At 36.6% G+C, this 17,686-nt stretch overlaps 1 protein-coding gene across 2 annotated transcripts; it reads right to left on the bottom strand.

The window, feature by feature from the left end:
* Positions 1 to 1,444: 1,444 nt before the first annotated feature.
* On the bottom strand, positions 1,445 to 16,032 carry rgl3a (ral guanine nucleotide dissociation stimulator-like 3a). 2 transcript variants are annotated; one of them, XM_020941911.2, is made up of 18 exons: positions 15,902 to 16,032; positions 15,249 to 15,466; positions 11,010 to 11,299; positions 8,952 to 8,996; positions 8,088 to 8,257; positions 7,406 to 7,539; positions 6,537 to 6,848; positions 6,159 to 6,262; positions 5,841 to 5,925; positions 5,214 to 5,267; positions 4,794 to 4,880; positions 4,639 to 4,671; positions 4,406 to 4,527; positions 4,169 to 4,264; positions 3,893 to 4,028; positions 3,466 to 3,711; positions 3,143 to 3,257; positions 1,445 to 2,862 (listed from the first exon to the last, which is right to left on the bottom strand). In XM_020941911.2, the coding sequence occupies exons 2-18, from the start codon at positions 15,441 to 15,443 to the stop codon at positions 2,708 to 2,710; spliced, it is 2,379 nt and encodes a 792-aa protein (XP_020797570.1). In that variant the 5' UTR covers positions 15,444 to 15,466; positions 15,902 to 16,032; the 3' UTR covers positions 1,445 to 2,707. The 2 variants fall into 2 exon arrangements, with proteins under 2 accessions (XP_020797570.1, XP_055014713.1); XM_055158738.1 differs by lacking the exons at positions 15,249 to 15,466; positions 15,902 to 16,032 and adding an exon at positions 12,791 to 12,846.
* Between the last annotated feature and the right edge of the window lie 1,654 nt (positions 16,033 to 17,686).

Genomic DNA, 17,686 nt, shown 5'->3' with positions numbered 1-17,686 from the left:
TCTGATTTTCTTTTTGATAAACATGGCTGTACCTCGGAGATCATATTGACTATTTCAGATTTTGAACATATTCTCTAATGATTTTGGCACGAGATTATTGTTTACATTGAGTATGATTTTCAAAGTGTAAAGGTCGACTAAATAGTAGAATCTCAGAGTTTGTAAGTTTAAAAATAACGCATTGGTTGGTTCATAAGTTGATAATGTGATTGCTCTTATTGCCTTTTTTACAAGGTAAAGATGGGATTTGTAATAGACTTATATGTATTGTCCCAAATCTAAATACAGTAGGTTATGTAGGGCATTACAGCGAGTTGTATATAATAAAAACACAGTTTTATTTAGGATATATATCTAAATTTATATATAACTGCGATGACACTGGATAATTTATTTCTAATTTTATTTATGTGCGATTTCCAGTTTAAAGTATTGTCTATACTTACTCCTAAAAAGTTATTTTCAAAGAGTCTTTCTAGTGGTGTATTGTTGAGTATAATTTGTACATGATTTTGTACTTTTTGTTTTTCCAAATATAAATTTAGTTTTTTTCTCTGTTTAGTGACAATTTATTAATATCAAACCAGACTTTAATTTAATCCACCACTTGAACAAGCTGCCTTTGGTAAAATAAGTTGTGTTGGTTACTCAAAATTAGGGATTTTGCTAGTCTGATAACATTATTATACACAGGATATGTTCAAATTTGATCTATAAATTGAAACTATATTCTGAAGATAAAGACCTAATATACAGTAATCCTGTTCTTTAAGGATACAATGAAAGAAATGCATTAATACACTGAAGTTTTTAACCTATAAAAGGTCAAATTCACCAAATTTAGTCAAAATAATGTAAAAGGATACTAGTCCCAAGTTCAAATCAAACCCAAAATCCCAGATCCAAGAATCAAACTACTGAACGAAATGTTATAAAAAGGCCTATGGACTATACACTGTTTAGTACAACTTAACAGGATAAAATAAATATGAGTAATCTTACCTCAAGGCTGTTAGATACATGGGGTCAGTCAGGTGGTTTCATCGAGTCGAGTCAAAAAACACCTGTAATGTGTTGTACAATTACCTGCATGTTTAAACAATCATCCGCATTTAGTGATTTATTATTTACGTTATACTTAGCCAGACCCAGCTCACTTTTTAAGTCGGCTGAAAAAAAAAGAAAAAGAAAAAACTTGCGTCTGGTAATGACACATGCAGGAACAACACGTGGTTTCACGCGCCACCTAGTGTTCATAATACAAATAGGAGATACAATGATAGCCACTAGATGGAGCTAGTAGCTAGTTCAGGTTGGGTAAACTGTGCAACTAACTATAAAATAACAAAGATGCCAAGGACACAGACTTGTTAATTTATTCGGGGCTTACTTTAAGGCCAATTTAATCAAAACCAGAGATGGAAAAAATGCACACACAAAACGCTTTGGTGAATAATTACTATTTAATATTATTATGAATTAATTATTATTATTTATATTTAAGTGCTTATGTGTAGGAGTGAAGAATAATTTATGCCTTTAAACAAAAATGAGAAAATACATAAAGTAGCCAAAAATACTTAAAAACAAATATTGTTTGGATACAAAAGAGCATTTGAGCAAGACAGTCACCAAAGATCCTTCATTTACTTCAGCTGCCGGTAAGTCACCAACTGTTCACGTTTAAACCAAAAGACATTGAAATATTGTGATGCAATCTCCTCCGAACACAACTTAAGCTTATTTTACCCTTGTACATACATTTTCGTTCAATATCAGACTGGTATACCTCTATGGGTTTGAAAACAGCTTTGCATCACTGGATTCAATGCTTCACACAATTATTCAACATCCATAACATTTAGTTTTCACATTCAGAGACTCTCTTCATACTTTCACAACAATCAATATGTTTGCTGTTAGAAGCAAATACACTGGTCAATAAAGTGGTAATGTGATAAAGTGAATACTAGTAGCATATCCTTCCTTTCCAAAAAATACTAATTAAAGTTGTGCCTTTCGAAATAGATTTACAGCTTATTTACAAAACTACTGACAGACTGTGATTGAAAATAGTAACCACTTGTGTCTATTCCTTTTAATATTTTTCTATAAAAGCTGAATACTGATGTGCAATAAATAATATTAATATATATTATTTACATAAAATACAATGAGTGAAATAATTAAAATGCATCAAAACACAATGGCAAGACAAGGACTGTGCTAACAAACAATAAATACAGTTTTGACCCCATTTAAATATATTAGTCTGTTATTAGTCTATCTCAGTATTTTATGTTAAATTAAGTTTATATTTTAAATATTCACTTTGAAGTAAATAACAGAACACAACATAAAATAATTCAATGGAAAAAGATGACAAGATATATTTAAATGGAGTCAACATTTCATTTTTTTTTTTTTTTTTTGTATTTTTCCTCGCAAAACTGGCAAGACATTTCCAAAATGTGGAAAGGAAAAGTCCTGTATCTAGATAACTGGAAGGAAATATTATGCTTATGCAAAACACTGTAGGCTCCAGTGGCAACTTCAAATGGTCATTGTAACTTCATATTATAATTTCCAGGCCTGATCCAAAAAGCTGTATGATGTTGAGCTTATTAATAAGAGGAGCTGTGCAGTGGCAGGTTTCTTCTTTCTGCTGGAAAGCTGCAGTCTTGAAAATGTTCCACAGTATTGCTTTTCACCTGCTAATGCGAGTTTTGTGATTTGACCTCGGACTTGATGATGGGCCAAAGAGTTTCTGGTGGCTCCTCCATCGTTGTCGTAAAACAAAGTTGTAATTGTCCGTGGTGCTCATGGCATAAAATACGTTGGCCTTGTCGGGAATGTGGAGCTCTGTGGAAGTCAGGGAAAGTATGCAGTCAGATAATATATATTTTAAAACAGCAAAAGTCTGAATTTGCAAAGAAGTAAATGCGGAGGTGCAGTGAATGAAGCCTTCCCCATATAGCCAGAGAGTCAGAGAGTCAAACCTCGCCTAATGATCAAATAATGATTAAATAATGATTTTTAACCAAATAAAATTTACCAGACTGAGGAGGATATAGGAGATAGGCCTAAATAAATGATAGGAGATGTACTTAACATTCAAAAATCAAAGGGGGGATGACTTTACCTTTTCCTTGGCTAAGCATCTGATAGAGACCAAAGTTTGTGGAGCTGACTTCCTCCATGTTGTGCTTCTCCAGAGCTCTCTGTATGACTTGAGGGGTGTGGTCCTGGCTTGTCAGCTAATCAACAAAATAGACGTTAGCCTCTTCTATGTCTAATATATTTGTAGATGCAAGTCTATTTTAGGCTTGTAGTAGCAGTAATAGTAATAGTTTGGTTACTACAACAAATAATAATCAAAGTACAAACAGTAGTAGCAGCAGTACTAGAAGTTATAATAGTGATAGTAATAATAATTCATATATGTTCACTAGTTCCTGTCCTCACCAGAATACTCTTGTAGACGCTCCCATTGCTGACACTCTCCACACTGACCCTGATGATGCATGAGTCATCCACCTGTTTGTTGTAGAGCGGCTGTGGGGAGTGGGACGGGCGGGGGGAGTGGGACGGGTCAGGACCCAGAGAGGCGAGGCTCAGGTCTGGGTGAGACGAACTGCCAGACGAACTGGACAAACTGGGAGACAGTGAAGACAAGTCCTCTGCGACGTTGTGAAGGGAGCCAGAGAAAGACTGTAGAGGAAAGGTATACAGTGACTAAGCAGTGCATTTTAAGATTAGGGATGTCAAGACTAAAAACAATAAATCAATGACTGTGATTGTGAGATTTTTGGAAGAATTTGAAATAAATTTATTTTCCAAACGACATTTATCCCCTTACTAAATAAACATAAATACAATATGATACAGTTACCTTGAGTTTGAGCCTGAGTGGATAGGGGTTGGGCACATTGAGCTCCTCCATGTCTGAGCTGCTTGAACCGGAGGAGCAAACACTGATCTGATCTGAGTGAGTCCTTCGAGACGAGCTGTCACTGCCTGATCGCAACCTGCAAAAACAAATCAATGTATATAAAAATGTGTAATTCATTACTTTCTATGTAGGTTTTTATTATTGATGATAACTAAAATCTTGTACAATTAGTTCTACAACTACAAATCTTAATTGTAGAGTTAAATACAGACTTACAGGGGTATTTTCTTTGGTCGAAGGCAGTGGGCCCACAAATTTGGAGAATGTGGGCATGGGTCAACAGGGGGCTCCAGTTCACGAGACAGATCATAGCTTTAAAAAAATTTAAAATTTTTTATTTCAGATAATCAAAGTTTATGTTTTGTTGCTGTAAATTATATGAAATATAGAAATATACAAACACACATTCACATATACATTATTCTGTTAAATCTATACTATAGTTTTATTTACCTCTCTTGATCAGTGAGCACTGAGTGACCTTGAACCCAGTCGGTGATTTCTGTGTCAACTGAGAAACTGTAGTGAGAACAAGAAGCCTGGAGCTGTTGAATCTGAGTAAGAATCTCACATTCCTGAAAAACAAATAAAACAAAATAATTAGCAAAAAAAAAAAAAAAAAAATTATGTAATTGTTTTGAATTGTTTTCAAGTTAGTCTTATAATCAGTAGGTGGTGGCACTTACTCGTCTACGTTTCTCAAAGTTGATGAGTCCACCCTTTAAAAGAAAGAAAAGACATACAATGTTAGAGACAATGATTTGCCCTCGCCCAACCATAGACTTAATAATACTGACTCATTCTCAGTAATTAAAGATTTAAAAGATTTGAAGGCTCTTACCTCCACTGTGTCATTGAGGGCAGTGTCCAGCATGGTCAGGATGGTCAGGTAAGTGCCCAAATATGGGATGACACCAGTGCTACATGTCTGAAAACATAAAATAAAACATGGCCTTAATAACTATGAAAAGGTTTTGGTCATAAAATCTGTTAGAATAATTGTTTAATTTAACAGTAGCTCATGTCTCAGTATGATAACTCAGTAGGCATCTGTTCAGTTCAGTTTCTCAAAGTGAGTAAAATGGTAATAAAAGTAGCAATCCTCAAACCATCTCGCTCTGTGTAAACTGCTAAATCATTTTTGCAAACGTCATACTTTTTATCTTTTAAGGTCAATGGGAACAACCAACAACCATATAGATAAAAGGAAAAGTAACCTTAACTTTGTATAGGAAAACTGGTCTTGATTATTGTGTCTTACCATCTTTCTCTGGGAAAGCTGTGGAGATTTTGAACCAGGAGAAGCACTGTCATCCTGTGAAAATAAAAAAAGGAAGTTTAGTTGCTTATCCAAATATCCTGGATAAATCAACAACCTGTCACCAAATTTATTGGTTTATATTTGGTTGGTGTGCTTTGGGCAGCAGGAGATTGCATAGAAACTTCAACTTTAGCAGCTAGTTCTAGGGCCAATTTTTATTTATATCATGGCAACACTGTAGGGACCACATAACACCACTTTGTATGTTAGTCAGTGGGTTACTGAGCTATTAGTAATAGTATAGTTCAATACAGAACAAATATATTTTATATAAACAGTAACAAAGATCAAATCAAATGTAACCCCTATTATGTATTTTCCATAAACAACAATGGATTGGCAGCAGAAAGCTTAAATATTATTTCCTCGTTATCTTGTGTTGTGTTTAAATGCAGTAGGTGCACGTGCACAACGTGTCACACATGACAAAAGAAGGTGAGCGATGCTGCTGTTCTTCATACCAGACAAAACTAAGTTCTAAGGAGTGGCCAACACAATGCAGATGTAAATATATGCTGTGTACCTACTCATTAATAAAGTATTTAATTAAATAAAAGTTGTAATTACCTCAACAAGGATCTCTCGATTCGTGAGCACACAGTTTTCATCTGGAAAGTTCTCGCAGAGATTTTCAAATAAAACCACGCTCTCCCTAAAACACAAAAGATCTTTCAAATTATTTAGGAGTTGAAAGCTGTATAAAACAGTTGTACGTTTATTATTCATTCACCAACCTCTTCTAGTAGCTTAGACATATATGATTTGTGCTTTGATGTGCTTAGGTTGGACAATGATCATGTATATATTCAACTGAGTAATATCCAGTAACTGCTTAGCTCTTTTACACTGGGATATTGAGACAGATTGTATTGTTGTCTTTCTGACCTGCTGACGGCTGCCCAGGTCTTCTTGAGGCGGTACACAGCATTGGACTGAAGTGCCGAGAGGATCGCCCTGAGAGAGGAGAAGTTCTTCAGTTCTCTGCATTCCTGTGAGGACAAAGAAATGTTTTTTCTTATATATCTACATCAAAATATTGAGACAACATAAAAAGGTGTTTATGCATTTTCTAATAATATGAATATTATTTATTATCCTTTGGTCAGATTGTGGTTTCAAATTGTTAAGTTTGGCCATTCCTTAATTTTAGACATACATTTTTAAAAGAAAAGCACAAAAAAATATAGTCAGTTTTGATTTAATAATGTCATAATCATATATATATTTAATAATTAGGGATTGAAAACTATGAAAAATGCTTACCTGTGCTACAGCGATCCACCTCTCTATGACTTGTGCTCGGTGGGTGGAGTTAGTGTGCGAGCTCCGAGGGGACATGGGGCTGGACAAGGGGGAGGAGAGGGAGATCATGGAGGAGTGAGGAGATGCATTTGGAGAGGAAGAGGAGGGTGGGGTTGTGGGACACAGCAGAGAGGTAATGACACAGTTAGTCACGGTATTGAACTGTGAGATGGTGGCACGGACAGTTGGAGCCATGTTACGATTTTCCTTTTTGTCTCGCTGGGACCAGACACAGCCGAGGCAGTGAAAAGGCTTCACTCTGACAAATAGCTCCTGCGAAATGATCAAATGAAAATTAGATATTAGATTACAGTCAAAAGTCTCTGTACACCAACACTCAGTCCATAGAGGTACATATAAAAAAGAAAATAAAAGAGCTGTGGAACAACCTGATGAGCTGCTGAGTCACTACTGGTAAATACACATATATTGATACTTTGCAGCTGATGCATCAACATTCCCTTGGGGTGTGAAGCAAACAGAAAGCACTACTCTGTTAGAAGCTTTGTTAGTCAAATTAGAGGTTTATTTTAACACAATCTGACCAGAAAGAGCTGACTTAGTTGAAACTGCAACAGGTGAGATGATTTGTGTTGTTAAACAAGCCTGTTTATCTTTCTTCTACTACCTTAAAACTATTTTTTCTATGTTTGCTAATGTGTGCATTGTGTCACCATGGTAACTGCTGAGTATTCTGCCAATAGAGATCCGTATAGAATACCCCCAGCATGATGTTACTGTGGGACATCAGTAATGTCATAATAATGCTGTGTTGACCATCTGTTGTTCAACATGATGCCCAAATATAATATTATTCAAAAAGTATGTACCGCATCCAGTCTGGTCAGCTGCTCTGCCACTTTCCCCACAGGAAAGTCCAAGAGGGTTTTGTTTTTCCCTGAACAATCCGTCACATCCTCTTGGTATGGATCATTCAGCTGCAGTGTTGACAAATGGAAACAATCTAAAAGACAGAAAATACATGAGGTCTACAAACTGAGTTGATAATGTCCATTTTTGGCTGTTGCATTAGTTTAGTATTTTTCCATATATATTATTTAAATTTAGACTATGTAACTATTCTTGTGGAGAGTGTGTCACTTGCTTGTGTCATGATATAATTACAATATATATATATATACAATAAATATAATTACTTGGCCTGGAACGTTCCACAGTATGCTTGTCTCCATGGAGATTGACAAGTTTAATACCATTTTGTGGTACATTCCAGGCAAAACAACATCTCCATGGAGAATAGGTGCTTTGGAGCTAATGCCTAAAAACCTACAGTGTCCCTTTAAAACTAATCATACACTGTTGAAACAGAGTATACAAAAAACACATTTAGGCAGGTTTTGCCATTAAGTTAATTACGAAACAGCTCTGCTTATACTTGTTGCGTATCACCTAATATGCTGCAACTTGACACAGATTTGCTTTACCACAATTACTTCTCACCCTCATACTGCAGTACACAAACAAAAGGTATGTAACATTGTGCATTGTCACCTTTCTCCTTGAGTTTCTTGAGGAGGTTTTCAGCAGTTTGGGCCAAGCGTCGAAAGCAGACCCTGCGTTTGAGTTGGGACCCAAGCAGGTTCAGAGCCTGGTACTCGGGAGGCTCCTGGAAGTCCTCACTGAACTCCTCCAGCCACAGGCGCACCACTGGAGACAGGCCACTAGAGAATAAACACAGGAAATTAATTATGAATATGGATGTTAATTGAAACTAATATTATCATAGTATTACACTAATTAAAAAACATTATATTGATCCACAAAAAATTGCCAATTATTACTCAAGAGTATTATTAATTGTGTTACTAACTTCCTTTTCTCGTTGTAAATGTTTTTGCTTGGCCTCAAATGTTGCACAGTATGGCATTAGCCTTATCTGTCTCCATGAAAACAAGCAAGTTTCAGGACAGATTTGTGTTTATGTTACATTATCGAATGTAATGTTCCACATTACTGTGGATCATTCCAGGCAAAGCAATAATGGACACATGCAGGTGTTGTAAGTCGTAAGTTGCATAATGTACCTTTAATTATTTAAAAAGTATTTCACATTTATAGATTTTTAAATGTTTTACTAGAGATAATCAGCTAATCTACAACATAAAGATTTGATAATGTAAGCACAAAATTACCATTAAAAGTGGGCTCAATGTTTGTGTATTTTGATGTACATATCAAACAAGCTGTATAATGTAGTAATGCACCAACTCTCAAGAAGTGGGTAACCTAAGAAAGTTCCAGTACCATAGTTACCCCGAGAATGTCAAATACAGTCTTATTTAATGTGTTATAGTTTGAATTACTCCATGTGTTATCTGTAATTGTTCCAGATTTTGCTGAAGTGGCTGCACTCACCTGCGAGTGCTAACAGCGTTATCAGAGTTGACCACGAAATCATGCCTGTGGAAAAGGAAAAACAAACACTTGTCATTTGTGAAGGTTACATTTGAAGCAAGCATAAATTTAAGCGGGAACACTTTGGTCCAAACTGAAACATGGTGAATGGGAAATCCTGTGAACGAGAACATGCAACATCCTGTGGAAAAATCCTGCCACACCACACAGTAAAGATCACGACTCGCGTGTCTGGAGTGTGGAGGAGTGGGGGAGGTGGAGGGACAAGAGGAAAAATTAGCATGGGATGCTTTTAACAGTTTGGGGAATTTGAAAGTATCTGTATAAAATGAATAGGACATGAATAGGAAATTTCTCCACTGTAAGATCAATAAAGTTCCATCTTGTCCAAGCTTTGAACATAACGACATAATATCAAAATGTTTCCTATTTACTTATATGAAGGCGGACTTGCAATTTTATTTTATTACTTAGTCGTATTTATTATTCCATGTCCTTCATTATTCTGCAACATTTTTTGTTCATATATACAGTATTAACAGTTGTTTAACTGACCATTTATGCAATCTAGCCAATGATACTGTTGAAGCATTATCCAGAAAGCAAATGTTCCCGTCTGATTCTGATAAGAATATCATTATGGCCAGTTCAAACAACTCGCTAATTTGCCATTAAAGTCAAGGGTATCACATTAAAACAATGCATTATATAAAATGTATACAATATTTAGAACATATATTGTCTGTCTTGATTATGTTTAGAGTTACATAAATGTTAAAAGGCCCTACAATAACTACGTACATATTAGGATACATAGAAATATTAATGCAGTAATAACACATATTTTCTTAGGATCAAATCACTATAATGGTAACAAAACACTGTATTCTAATCACCACAATAGAAAAACTGTTTTCTTTGCCTGGCTGTAAGTTAATCTCTAAAGCTTTTGTAGAAGACGTGTTGTCAATAGCAACAGAGATATGAGAAAACAATCATTAAAGCACTTTAATTTCAAACTCATATCATATCACTCACGCACACACATTTATAATTACTAAGGAAGCATCTTACAAACTTAATAATAATAATAATTATTATTATTATTTTCATTGTAGTCACGTTTAAGATATTTTGTGGCAGTGAAGTAGAGATGCTTGAGATGGGAGGAGGGCAGTTCTCAGAGGAGGTATAAAGGTTTGACCTGTTTGTTAATAGCGTGACGAGCGAATGATCGTCATAGAGTTATTCACCGCACCAGTGCTTTGGATGACGTGTAATGAAACCACAGGCTATTGTAAATAACAAAGGGATTACCGTGAATAAGCCTAGGTTATAAAGACACTCAGCCATAAAGGTAAATGGTGAAAAATGGGCTGTGTCAGTACAATACAAAAAAACAGCACTGTGTGCAATAACACTGAACAAATGCATCTTATAACATTAAGTGAAAAAACTGTATATCAAGGCACGTATGATTTTTTTATGATTATGAAATTTGATGAAAATTACAAATACTTAAGAGTCATAAACAAAAAAAATTTAAAACTGATAAAAGGTGTGGTTGCCATGGTGAGTCAGTGGGCAAGACACTTTAATAGGCACTTTTCATCTCAACTCATTGCAGCTTCTTGCAGCCTTTGATGTCTGTATTGTCTTTACAGATGTCTGTATTGTCTTTACAGATGTCTGTATTGTCTTTACAGATGTCTGTATTGTCTTTACAGATGTCTGTATTGTCTTAGTCTTAAACATGAATTATGACTGAGCTCCTGGTTGTTGAAGTTTGTTTTGTTCATTTGATGAATCTCTAATTAATTAAGATTAACTATAGTAATCTGAATCCAAAGACTGACTCTGGATGCAGAGGCCACAGTGCACAGAGCAGTTTTAACTTGGTGTGTAATCAGGCATGAGTGGCAATATCTATTAAAAACTAAACCAATAGATATACTGTTCTCAAAATGTTTACGTATAAATACCTGCTAATGCACTGAGTAAACCACAAACACAGGCCTGATGTGCCCACATGTCTTGTGTTGCCTGTGTCTCTCTCACCTCTGAAACAACAGCTCGATGAGGGCGGTCGAGGAAGTAAAGGCCCTGTAGGTGGACAGGAAGACCCGAGCAAAGTCTGGTTCTTGGTTTTCATGGTCCAAAAGATGAGAGACAAGGCGGTCCAGAGAGGCCGCTTTCAGCCTGCGCACCTTCACCGTGTGGTATTGGGAGAAAGTGAATACCGTGGGCAGATCCAGAGACTCGGGACTTGGAACAACAGGATCCCGACGAAGAGTGATCCCAAAAATTGCACCATTGTCCTCTTCCTCACCCCACTCCTGCACTGGGTCCTGCCAAAAAAGATGAAAAGTTACTCCAGTTAATAACAATGGATTTGTGAGTTTCAAAACCATTTTGAATACTTCTGGCTCTTCAAAATATATAATATTTCCTTTAAAATTGGCAGTTGCCACGGTGCTAATTGTTCATCGCTCTGAAACTGAAAGATAGGCCAATAGAAGATACTAAAAAATTTAATTCCATTTTTATTGTTGCAAATCTGTACAAATTAAAACTGTGTTTATATCCTTATTATTTTATAATTTAGCGTGATTTCATGCCTATATGCCATTCTTTTCTAGTATTTTCTGAAATAGCTGTAGGCCTAGTAAATTTGTAGATTACCTACGTCTAAGGTGAAGTCAGTGACAACAATAGAGTGTTCTAGTCTGGTTGGAGACTTTGTATAGATAAGTCATAACACATTAAGCTTCTTCATAATGGCTCATTTTAACACAATTGACGGGTGTTGGAGACCCAGCCCTGAACTCTGACACAGTTAAACAAGACACAGCTGGACAATGGTTGGCAGTATTAAGAGTATGGTCATACTAGTTTACACACTATTTCAATTCTAAAACTAAACAGTGACTGAACTAGGGCAAGACCTAGTGTACATTTTAACTAAACTGGGCTCAAATCAATGAAAATGCACTGTTAGGGTATGGATTGAGTGTATGCGTGGCACTCTTCAATATTTAAATACATTTACTACAAACAATGCATTAAATCTGTGTAGACATGCAATGCACCACCTAAATGAATTAGAAGTGTGTTTGCAACCACTCCTAACCAAACCACATTGGACAGCAGTGATACAAAGTGTCTTACCACAGGACAGTGACAGTATAAGGATCAACTATAACCACTACAAACCATGTAAATCATTGCCACCTTTCAAATAAAAAATATAAGAGGTTAATAATAACAATACAAACACAAAATCTAAAGACAATTTACATAACATTGTGCCAGCAGAGGGCCTAAATATTCACATCAAGAAAGAGGGATTAAAGACCAAGGCCTGCAGAAGATAAAAGTAGCCGAGTTGTTCAAAATGTAGGCCTACCTCATTTAGCCAAAGACAACACGCATAAAATGAAGAGTAACAGACAGAAAACTGTAGGCTGTAGGTTCACATTGTAAACATGCAAACACTCCACAAGTCTCATAGTGTCATCTTATTGTTTGACCCGAAGCAGCGTGTCCATACAGGCTTTATGTAACCACCACATTATTATTGTCTGTTTCACTCGTAACAATGGGCGCAAACACCACTGAAAACTCTACATATCACATGACAGAAACCAGTGCGCTAGACACAATACGGTGATAATAAATCATCAAATATCAAAGAACAATCCACTTTCAATGGATTTTCCCTGGTGAGCAAGAGGTAGTTTCACGTGCCATGTGAGAAGAGAACATTTTAAGTTAAGTTTCTTTAAAACCAACAGCCTTGAAATAAATAAACACGCTAATTTTCAGATCTGTTTACGTACCATTGTAAACTGCCATTTTTCCATAATATCTTGCTTTACTGAAGAAGTCATAAACTTTGTAAACAGCGACGGTTAGATATTAAGAACACATCTCCGAGGTGCGATCGTTTAAATAAATCAAACACGTATCCTTTCGCAAAAGAAGGCTAAAAACGTACAACTTGAATGGCGTTGGCGCAGGATGCGGGAGTCAGAGGATGCACGAGCACACTCACAGCTGAACACCTCGAAGAACCACGGATAGCCGGGGGCGGGGCTAAGGGGCAGGTGTGGGCGGGACTTGTGAAGGGCTGGCCAATAAGGTGCGTGGAAAATGTGGAACGAGAGACCCACAATAAACACCAGATAAGATTATGCAGTATTACATTCAGGCTGTCAGATTGTATGACTGTGTACTTATGAGATAATAAAGAAGAATTGTTAACAAGAAGTTGTTGTATTTTTATAATTAATTAAGGATTTCTATGGCTACAAGAGCACAAAGGAAAGTGTTTTGAAATTAGACCTATAATTTCTCAATTTTAAATATACTTTTTAGATAAGATTTCTCTTTTTAGCTCCTACCTAATGTAACAAAATAATACAAGAAAGCAGCTATTAAAAGACATGTGTTTCTGGTCTTGCTCTTGTTTGTACAAAATGTCTTCAAGTTGAATTGACAATATATCTGTCACAAGCATCAACTTGAGTGACTTTATTCATACAGTAATTATTATTATTACCTAGTAATGTGTTCTATGGTTGTAGTTAAATTTACACTGATGCCTATATACATTTGCTCATTTTTAAAGTAAAGGTATGGCTTTTTTATGCCTTTCTAATAACTATCAATTATCAGGAAATACTTGCTTGGGTGATCATACCTATGTCTCCTCCCTTCAGAATCAAACTTCCTTGATACAGATTTTGTGGTAGCACATATGAGCTGTAATTGCAGCCTGCATCAAAAGACTGAGGCCCTAATTTTTAGTGCTTTGGCCTTTCAAGAATCCAGACAGTGCAGTTTTCACTGTAGTCACCTGTCAGTAGTATCTTCCCATGATGTCAGGGGCGTGGAGGGAGCATACCACATCAGACTGGTCTATCAACCTTAAAATAGCAATGCCAACTTTGATTTTAGCAACCATGTTATATATAGAACATTTAAAGGCCAAAGGCAGTCCAACTAATTTCTAATGCTTTTAATTAACCAACATAGCATTTTTTTAACACATACTTCAACCTTGGACAACAATAATCTACCTCCAAACAGACAAACTTAATAACTAAAGACAAAACAGGGACTCGATCAGGGAGGTTAACCCTAACCCTAAGCTCATAAGTAGATGGATAAAAAAAAACAACAACTTTAAAACTGGCAAGTGTTGAAATGAAATAAAACAAAGACTACAGTACAGCAGCAGAGCAGTATGTCCTAACTGTGACGAGAACTGCATTGAAATGAATTGAACCACAACAGACAGCAGACCACCAGTGCTGAAAACCACTATTGTATTCATGACTTGAGGTTTTGCAAAGAATTCATATGTTGTTTCACTAATGAGTTTCTCCCCAAAGCAAAAATGTCCCTTCAATTAAGTATGCACAATGAATGGGAAATACAGTACCAGGAAGTCCATCCATTAGGTCCAATTTGACACATGAATGGGTGATGAGGGGGCAGCCATAAAGGAAACAAGCAAGAACAAAATGGTCATGGTTTCAAAAGATTTGAATAAAAATATAATTGTTCCTGGACTGTTTCCTGGTCAGTGAACTATGACTTAAGGCGGTAATAGAATAGAATTGTCTGAAGATAAACAATGACTTCATACTGAAACTCCAAGACACTAGTGATAAGGGAGATCATAATACAGTACCTCTGTAAGAATCTAAGAATCTCAAGGCAGTTTAACAGTTTAAGGTGCACTAAGTAATTTTTCAGCAGGAAAAGTGTAACTGTTTTTGCTTTGCCTGGAATGTCCCACTGCATAACATTACACTTCTAGCTTCTACCTCCTTCTATAATCTTCTGTCTATCACCATGGAACAAGCAGGTGATGCCATCAGATCACGTTACAGGGCAAGGCCGTGGAGTAGAAGATCAGATGATATGAAGAGATATGTTTTGTATCTACTTTTAAAACAAGTGATGGTTATGTGGTTAAGTAAAACTGGAAAAACCTAAAGGCATGTGTGAGAAATTCGTCAGGTGATCAGTGTCAGACTCTTCCTTGTCCTGTGCCACTGAGTGATCAGAAACTTTGAAAAATGCATTTGACTCATAATGTCATACAGAATTATTAAGATATAAATACAAATGTGTCAATATGTTGAGTTCTGTGGTATGAATCTGGTTAGACATTGTGGGTGTCCAATCTGGAAACTTCTTGGAACATTTATCACAACATTTCCATTTCCTGGTAACCAATGCAGTGACAAAACCAATGAGAAAAAGTTTCAGTTTTATCCATCATACCTCATACTGCTGGTCTATATCCAGAGACTGAAACCTCTGTAGCCAAACGCCGGGCTCGTTGTCTGTGTGGATATCCTCACTGAAGTTTCTTCGGAGCCAAAGTCGCTTTTTGACGAGGCTCACTTTACTGCGGAGGTTCCGGGACTGTCCCCCTACACCTCTGTCACGCTCCCAAACAGAGAGCAAGGTCCTCATGTCCCACTCACCTGCAGCTTCATCTGAGAGAAAGTATAGAGATAAATAACCCATTTGTACTAAAAAAAAACAACAACAAAAAAGCGAGAGAGATAGAATTTTAACAGTTTTCAAAATGTTATATGATAATGACATTGGCTTTGTAATTTGGGTCAGAACAAGAATATCATGTTCTAATGTTGCTGGATTAAGAGGGAAACAATCAGGATATTGTTGACCAATTCAATTAATCAGCACGTTGACGTAAATGACCTATATATTATGAATAATAAAAAGGAGGTAAAGCTTGGACAAGAGCTTTATATTCCGTGTCTGTTTCTAGAAATAGATATTAACTATGGGTTAGTAGACTTAGTTTACATTTTTAAGTTGCTGAATTAATAAATGTTATAAAACACATGGCCTCTCAAAATAGACAAATTATCCAACATAGATCACTTATAACAGGTACTACTTACTTCTAAAGTAGAATTACGTCCTGATGTTGGCTTATCATATGCTTGTAGTCTGTTCAGGTAGAAGGATCTACAGATAGTGAGCACACTGACAGACGGTATGCGGTTGGATTTGTTTCTGGCATTTATCAGTGTTTCTCGTGTTTGTGGGAGGAGGAGGATGTTGATCTGTGTCAGTGACTGTGTGCATGTGTGCACGCGCTTGTGTGCGTGTGTGTGCGTGTGTGTGTGTGTGTGCGTGTGTGTGCGTGTGTGTGCGTGTGTGTGTGTGTGTGTGTGTGTGTGCTCGCGCCTACTGGGCCTGCTCCTGGCCCTGAGGTGCTCTGATACGTGGTGGGTGCAGTTTTCTCATCAGGTGCACGATTAAGATGGCCAGTTCATACTGTAGTAAAAGAGTGACACGCTGTTGAATGTTGTGGGACACTGAGAGACAGACTCAACAAATTGGAGCACATAGGTCTTTATTTTTTTTTTTTTTTTGGCACAGAAACAGATTGTAATAACAATAGCTTCCACCATATTACCAAATACTGTTGAGGATTGCTCGTCACAATACGTGCAGCAGCTTAGCATTTTTCACGTCTACAGAAAGAACTGAAAAACTAGTGCGATTCGAGCATAGTTCCATGGGTTTGCGAGACTACCATTAAACATTTAACATATTTTTGTGGTGAGTATTTGTGACTGACAGGACAACTTACCTTTGTGATCACTAATTTTTACGATTGATTGCAGAAGTGAAAAATAAATATAAACTACGTGGTTTAACTGTTGCTTGTTACATCTGCCATAAAAAGACACCCGCATAATAGATAGATAAGATGAATAAAGAGGAAGGAATGCTTTTGAGTAGCAGGGCGTCACGTTTCGTCAAAACATATTGGACTGCATTTCCCATTATATACATTTGGGCTTCGTAGTCATGATGGCAGGCAAAAGAAAGCAACTGCAGCTGCCTTAATCACAAGATATATTGCTGCGTTAAAGATGTTATAAATGTCAGTTAGAAATACAGGCGGTCATTTAATCAATTAGTGAGCTAGCTTCAGGACTAGTTTGTGTAAAATCATATAGACAATAAGTTTATATAAACAGTGTATGAAATGGAGGATCTGAATGGAGCAGTGGAGTGAGGAACCGTTTTTGACCACGTGTGTTAATGAAGAAGCGACATCCTCAGTGGAATAATTGGACCATTATACATGTGTGGAGGGACATGTGTCTGTTCTCCAGATTTGGTTTTGATGTTCATCTGTGAGGTGAATTTCAGCACGCTGTTCTAATGTAGGGCTGTGTATCAGGGAGTTTACTTAAGGGGATATCTCTGACACATTTGATAAGAGTCATAAGACTGTATCACATATGCAGCTGTCTGAACAGTATACTTGTCTAAACAGAGCGTTTGTTTGACCAGCGCACTGTCCTGTCATAAATCCACTGTTGGGCAAGTTACTTTAAAACTGTAATGCGTTATTTATTACTTATTACTGTCATTTCAAAGTAATTCGTTACATTACAATATTACTGCATTTAAAATGTAAGGCATTACATTACTATTGCATTACTTTAAGTTACTCTCACCAAAATAACTGCGAAAAATCTGAACTTTTGAGCCGTATATGGACTGAACCAGGACTAAACAAGGTCTAAACCAGGACTAAACCAGAGCTGAACCAGGACTAAACCAGGACTATAACAGGACTAACCTCAGACTGATTCCAGGACTGAAGAGGAGGACTAAACCAGAACTGAACTAGGACTAAAACAGGACTCACTGTCAGGACGAGC

The sequence above is a fragment of the Boleophthalmus pectinirostris genome, unplaced genomic scaffold (genome assembly GCF_026225935.1).
Source record: "Boleophthalmus pectinirostris isolate CB_2022bp ecotype Guang Dong unplaced genomic scaffold, ASM2622593v1 HiC_scaffold_22, whole genome shotgun sequence".
NCBI classification, from domain to species: Eukaryota; Metazoa; Chordata; class Actinopteri; order Gobiiformes; family Gobiidae; genus Boleophthalmus; species Boleophthalmus pectinirostris.
The sequence above is the reverse complement of the archived record's forward strand: the minus strand, read 5'-3'. Positions and strand labels throughout refer to the sequence as shown.